Raw genomic sequence first — 7268 nt, 5'->3', positions numbered from 1 at the left:
TTTAGATAAACTAAATATTCAAGTCCCTATACTTTTTGAAAACAAAATTTTCAAGTCCCTCAATTTTAGGAAAACGAATTTTTTAAGTCTCTCAATTAAAAAAAAAATGTTTAAGTCCCTCAATTCCAGGAAAACTAGATTTCCAAGTCCCAATTCTAGATAAACTAAATTTCTAAGACCCTCAATTTTAGAAAAATAATTTTTTCAAGTCCCTCAATTTTAAGAAAACTAGATTTATAAGTCCATAAATTTTATATAAACTGAATTGGAAGTCCCTCAGTTTTAGAAAAAGAACTAAATTTCAAAGTCTCTAAATTTTGGGAAAACTAAATTTTTAAATCTCTCAATTTTAGAAATACTATATTTCCAAGTCCTAAAATTTTAGCAAAACTAAAATATTAGGTCTCTCAATTTTATGAAAACTAAATTTTTAGATCACTCAATTTTAGACAAACTAAACTTTTAGGTCTCCCTATTTTAGGAAAACAACATTTTGAGGACCTCAATTTCAGAAAAACGGAATTCGTGAGTCTCTCTCTTTTAGGAGATTAAAATTTTTATGTCTCTCAGTTCAAGGAAAACTAAAACTTTAAGTCCCTCTATTTTAGAAAAAAACAAAATTTTTAAGTCCCTCAATTTTAGGAAAACTAAATTGTCGGGTAAAATTAGTACTGGTTAAAACTAGTGGGTTGTTCCCATGATAGTTTGGTTCCGATTTTTATTTATGTCTTGTCTCGCCTTGCGCTGTCAATCTGTTCACAGTTTTAGTTCACGGCCGAGACTCGCAGAGGGTGGAGCTTCTGGAGTAGAGGTCCTCTCCAGCCTTTACCCACGAAGAATTTACTGCCTAAATTTACTGTCATTTTAGTCATGAAGTTCTACTTTCAAGTCATGTATAAATGTTATGTATGTATTATGTATAAATAAATTGTTTATGGCTTTTTATACAGTTTATGATTGCACCTCGATTTAGGACCATCCCATACGTCATGAACAGCATGACTTATTTTATATTTGTTTAAATAATTCTACATTTGGTGTCAGGTGTGGGGTCCTAAGTTTTATGGGTGCTTTCATTACTGTGCCATTGAGGTCGTGTGGGAGACTGGCCTTGTGTTGCGAAAATTGTTGTGTATTGTCGTTATACCAAGCACTATTGCTACTTATCCTGGTTTAAGGAACAAGGCTAGGTTCGTGTTTATTATGTAATGACATAAGTATAATTGCCTGCCTTAAACCCAGGGCTCACTATATTGAGCTAAGTCCACTATAACGTTGCGGTCTATTTTTCTTTTGTGAACTCATTTTTTTTTTTTTTTTTTTTTTTAATTATTGCCTATTACCATGTCTAGTTTGTTAAAACTAAGAGAACTTGCTACGGATCTTGGTTTAGCTGGTGATGATGCGGTAGAGTTTATCACTCGTCAACAAAATATTGAGAGAGAAGAGCGAGCACAAGAGCGTGAGTATAAAAAGCTCGAAGCCGAACGAGAGTTAGAACTTAGAAAATTAGAAGAGAGAAGTAAAGACCGGCAGCATGAAATAGACATGCTTGCGAAGAGAGCTGTAGCTCCCACTAATGTGTCTAGCACTTGTCCCAGACTTTCTTCTGATGAAATAAAATTGCTTAGTTTTAAAGAGGGTGATGATTTTAGTGTTTTTCTTTCATATTTTGAGAGAATTTGCGAAGCAAATGGATGGGATTTAGAAGCTGATGGTGTAATTAGACTGTTACCGTTATTACAAGGCAAGCTAAGGGAGGTTTATATAACGCTTCCTTCTGAAGCCACTGGCACTTATTTCATATTTGAAGAAAGAGTTGTTGAATGCTTATTATATGAACTCTGATTATTATAGAACTGAATTTCGGCATGCTCGTATTTCCCCCCCATCAGACTTTTCGAGAGTTTGGCTTTACTTTACGTAGACTCCTGAATCATTGGTTGGAAACATCGAAGGTAAATAATAGTTATGAATCTTTATCGGATTTCATATTGTGTGACCAATTATTAGCTTCAGTAACTCCCGAGTTGCGCAGTACCCTTAAAGATAGAAAGTGGCATACTTTTGATGAATTGATTAACGAGGCAGATACTTATGCGGCTGCTCATAATTTGTATACCAAATTGTCTAAAAGTAGTTCGAGGAAGTCTGTAGTCAATAACACTAATTCATTAAAGAATTCTGATCATTCAGTCGTACAGCCAAATATTACAAAAGTAAAAAGGAAAATAGTTTGTCATAGTTGCGGTTTAGAAGGTCATATAAGACCACAGTGTCCTCAGAATAAATCTTTGATAAGGAAGGAGAATCCTATGATTCATAATGTTATAACTAGTTCTGATCATACGAGTGACGATTCCGGAGTTGCTAATGTCGTTCCCCATAAAGTTAATTTTGTTTTTGGCTCTACTGTATCTGGCTCTTTGAAATTTGAAAATTGCAAGGTAAATGGTGCTAATATTTCGACCATGGTACGTGATACTGGGTGTACTTGTATAGTTGTGTCGGAACAGTTATTACCATCCATACCTTTTGATGAACACACCAAATTTGCGTCAGTTAGTGATTATTTGGGTAGAACTGATAAATTCCCTGTGGTTAAGTGTCATATTGCTTGTGATTATTTTACGGGATGGACTGAAGTGGTAAAGGCACCCATTAAGTTTTGTGGTGTGCTTATAGGACAAGTGGAGGATAATGATATCTCTACCTGCCAATCTGTTATGACCAGAGGTCAAGTAAAAGCCGATAGTGCTCGTCCTGCTCCCCTGATTACAAATAAATCTAAGGTTCTTGGTGACTTAAACGTGAGTGTGTCGGATTTTAAGCAAGAGCAAATATATTGCCCTTCTTTGCAGAGCATTCGTGAGAAGCTTGATAAATATATTACTGAAATATCCAAGGGAAATGTTTACCAGTACATTATTGACAAAGGTTTCCTTTATAGGAAGTGTATACAGAGTAACAATAGGGTGATGTTAGGAGTAAAAGTTCTAGTGGTACCACGGAAGTTCAGGGAATTAATTATGAAAATGGCTCACGATTCGTTATTGGCTGGACATTTTAGTAACTGTAAAACTGAAGACAAAGTGTTTGCATTGTACTTTTGGCCAGGTGCTACAGCTGACATCCTGCGCTATTGTAGATCATGTGATATATGTCAAAGAACTACTTCCCAAGGTCGTGTCAAGAAGGCACCACTTCAAACAGTACCTATAATAACCGAGCCTTTTGCAAAGGTCGCAGCTGATATAGTTGGGCCTTTGTCACCCCCTTCTGAGGACGGTCATAGGTTTATTTTGACATTAGTTGATTGTGCTACCCGTTACCCTGAGGCTATCCCTCTAAAGAGAATAGATTCTATTTCTTGTGCTGAAGCCCTATTAAGTATCTTTACACGTATAGGTATCCCAAAAGAGGTTCTATCAGATAGAGGACGTCAGTTTGTTTCTTCAGTGATGGAAGAAGTGCATAAGTTACTTAATATAAAGCCAATTTTTACATCACCATACCATCCACAGGCTAATGGGTATTGTGAGCGTTTTAATGGGGTATTGAAAAGTATAATTAAAAAGATTTGTTCAGATTATCCTCGCTGTTGGCACAGATACCTTCCGTGTGCCTTATTTGCTGTTAGAGAAATCCCTAACAATACTTTAGGATTTTTTCCTTTTGAACTGATTTATGGACGAAATGTGAGAGGTCCTTTATCCATATTGAAAGAGTTGTTTACTAATCAGGACCTTAATGAAGAAATTAGGAATTCTTATGAGTATGTGTTGGATCTGCGTGATAGGTTAGAGGAAACAGCACAGATCGCACTCCAGAATGCCAAGGTTCATTTTAGCAAATATAAAACTTATTATGATCTGAAAACATCTGATAGAAAATTTGTTATCGGTGATGAGGTTCTGTTACTGTTACCTTCCGACACTAATAAGGTCTTATCTCAGTGGCAGGGTCCATATAAGGTAATTGGCAAGAAAGGTCAGGTTGATTATATTATAGAAGTAAGGAATAAACATAAAGTTTTCCATGTAAATATGTTAAAAACGTATTACCGTAGGGCCACTATTAACAATTTGCAAGTGTTTGATGAGGTTACCCCTTTTGAACAGAAGGTTTTAATGGGACCTCTGGATTTGATACAGGTTGCTGTAGTTACTCAATGAACAGATTCTCCTTTGCCAGTGTTAGATACAGAGTCTGGGACTGAACCTGATGTGAATCCTTATCTAACTGCAGAACAAAAGGCAGAGTTATCCATTTTGTTAGACAGCTATAAGGATGTTCTTAGTGATATACCTGGTTGTGTTAAAAACTTTAGTCATTCCATACAGTTAACTACCACTGAGCCTGTCAAGAGAAAGCCTTACGCTGTTCCTTATCACTTAAGAGAGGTATTCAACCGTGAAGTTGATAAATTGTTGGAGCTTGATATAATTGAAGCATCTATATCTAACTATTGTTCACCGGTTGTGCTTGTAAAAAAATCGGATGCCAGTTATCGGATGTGTATAGATTTTAGGCAGTTAAATGCTGCAACAGTGTTTGATTGTGAACCTATTCCTACTATAGATGAGAACTTAGACAAATTTTCAAACTGCAAATATTTGTCGGAAATTGATCTTGCTAAAGCTTATTACCAGGTTCCAATGGAAGAATCCTGCCGGAAATATACAGCATTCAGTACTAATAGGGGATTATTTCAATTCAAAAGAATGCCATTTGGATTAAGTACTGCCTGTAGTACATATAACCGTCTGATGCGCCAAGTGTTGAAAAATTTAGACCACGTTAGTTTTTATTTTGATAACATTTTTGTTCACTCTAGCTCATGGCCTGAACACTTGGTGGCCCTCGAGAAAGTGTTTGCCAGACTTCGCAGTTGGAATTTAACTTGTGGTCCCTCTAAGTGTCGTTTTGGTTACGAGGTAATTCACTATTTGGGATACCAGATTGGTAGGAACTCTCTGCAACCATTACCAGATAAAGTACAAGCAATTTTGGATATGCCTTTTCCAAGTAAGAAACGGCAATTACGATCATTTTTAGGGTCTGTTTATTTCTATAGAAGATTTATTCCACAATTGGAAGTATCTCTGCTCCTCTGTCTGATTATTTAAAAAAAAATCAACCTGATATAATCAGCTGGAATTCTAAGGCGAGAGAAGCATTTGAGATGTTGAAAGCAAAGTTAACACATGCTCCTATTTTGCAATTACCAGACCTTAGTAAGCCATTTGGTCTGAGAACAGATGCAAGTGATCATGGAATAGGTGGTGCACTGTTGCAATACGATTCCGAGGGTATACCATTTCCTATTGCTTACGCTAGTCGTAAGTTGCAAACTTCAGAAATTAAGTATTCAGTCATTGAAAAAGAAACCTTAGCAATTGTTTGGTCTGTGAGAAAGTTCCAACAGTACCTATATGTAAGATCATCCTTTTTAGAGACTGACCATCGTCCTTTAACTTATCTGAGAAATATCAAAGCTCATAATGCAAGACTGATGCGCTGGAGTCTCCTTCTTCAAGAGTACCAGTTTCAAATAACTTCTATTAAAGGAGCTGCCAATGTTCTAGCTGATGCATTGTCCCGCAATCCCACGTAGGTTAAAAATTTTCCCTAAAAATTATCTTGGGGTGGAAGAATGTAAAATATTTACTTGTATTTTAATCTTTAAAATAAAACTTTGTTAAATTATAGAATAAAACTTTTGTCGGGTAAAATTAATACTGGTTAAAACTAGTGGCTTGTTCCCATGATAGTTTGGTTCCGATTTTCATTTTTGTCTTGTCTCGCCTTGCGCTGTCATTCTGTTCACAGTTTTAGTTCACGGCCGAGACTCGCACAGGGTGGAGGTAAGGGTGGTCTTTGTATTAGCTTATTTTCATTGCTGTTTAGAAAAAGTTTATTGAGCCATATATAATATTGAGTGTTATTAATTTGTTATAGCCAGTCATAAACAGTTTGTGTTAAATTTGTATAAATTTTGTTTGGTTCTATATATGGCTGTTATTTTTGTTTTCAGCTTCTGGAGTAGAGGTCCTCTCCAGCCTTTACCCACGAAGAATTTACTGCCTAAATTTACTGTCATTTTAGTCATGAAGTTCTACTTTCAAGTCATGTATAAATGTTATGTATGTATTATGTATAAATAAATTGTTTATGGCTTTTTATACAGTTTATGATTGCACCTCGATTTAGGACCATCCCATACGTCATGAACAGCATGACTTATTTTACATTTGTTTAAATAATTCTACAATATATATACATATATATATATATATATATATATATATATATATATATATATATATATATATATATATATATATATATATATATATATACACACACATATGTATATATATATATATATATATATATATATATATATATATATATTTATATATATATATATATATATATATATATATATATATATATATATATATATATATATATATGTGTGTGTGTGTGTGTGTGTGTATACTCACAACAGGTCTTAAACCACCTGCAGGGGAGATTTGATATTTTATGCCAATTAACTCGGATATAAAATTTGGGCAAAAAGTATTAGACTTTTGGTGCCGTCACTGCATTCTGAGTGTTTTCTTTTTGTCTGAGATATAGAAAACGAGAATTAGAAATAAATGTGTTTTAGCTGTGGTAGAGGTATATTCTTGGGCTGTTTGCTCCTGCTAGAATTTTCTCGTTAGGGTGTTTTTTTTTTTTTTTTAATCTATTATGTCTGGTGAGAAGGATACCATCACTGCAAAAATAGCTCAGATAATTGTTTTAAATGATGATGGGCATCTCACGAATGATATGACAGAGTTATTGGCAGTATCAAAGTAAACAGTGATGCGTTGGGTTAGTGTTAAATTGAAGAGGTGAGCGGGGTGGGGCACTGGTCCATGTGGAAAGTAAAGGAATGTCCAGGGAGGCCTAAAAAGGCAAAAGAAAAGGTGAATCTGTTTGTAAAGCGATCCATGGAGAAGAATCCTAGTCCTTTGGCAAAATTCCTAAAAGGAAGGAAATCTTAGTGTTTTGTAGGAGCTTTCGGTGTTTGCTGTTTCTGATTATATCCATCAGTCCGGATAAGGAGAGAAATGAGGAAGAGGTAGGAACTACTTACGATTATGTATTCAACATGCAAGGTAAATATAAATCCTTTTATGATAAAAAGGCTAAAAATAGAACATTTAAAATTGGCAGTGAAGTTCTCTTACTGTTACCCAAGGCTAATAATAAAT

General features: G+C 34.9%; 1 protein-coding gene across 1 annotated transcript in view; it reads left to right on the top strand.

Annotated features, from left to right (window-relative positions):
• The first annotated feature begins 1344 nt into the window (after window positions 1-1344).
• The window catches only part of LOC137625652 (uncharacterized), a 7352-nt gene continuing 1428 nt past the window's right edge, over window positions 1345-7268 (top strand). The window contains exons 1-6 of the mRNA XM_068356561.1: window positions 1345-1642; window positions 2014-3990; window positions 4195-5028; window positions 5232-5342; window positions 5457-5613; window positions 7108-7172. Coding sequence (XP_068212662.1) covers window positions 1345-1642; window positions 2014-3990; window positions 4195-5028; window positions 5232-5342; window positions 5457-5613; window positions 7108-7172 — 3442 coding nt within the window. The remainder of the gene's footprint in view (window positions 1643-2013; window positions 3991-4194; window positions 5029-5231; window positions 5343-5456; window positions 5614-7107; window positions 7173-7268) is intronic.

This window comes from Palaemon carinicauda, chromosome 32, assembly GCF_036898095.1.
Source record: "Palaemon carinicauda isolate YSFRI2023 chromosome 32, ASM3689809v2, whole genome shotgun sequence".
NCBI classification, from domain to species: domain Eukaryota; kingdom Metazoa; phylum Arthropoda; class Malacostraca; order Decapoda; family Palaemonidae; genus Palaemon; species Palaemon carinicauda.
Note: the sequence above shows the minus strand (reverse complement) of the source record. Positions and strands in the feature narration are given on the sequence as shown.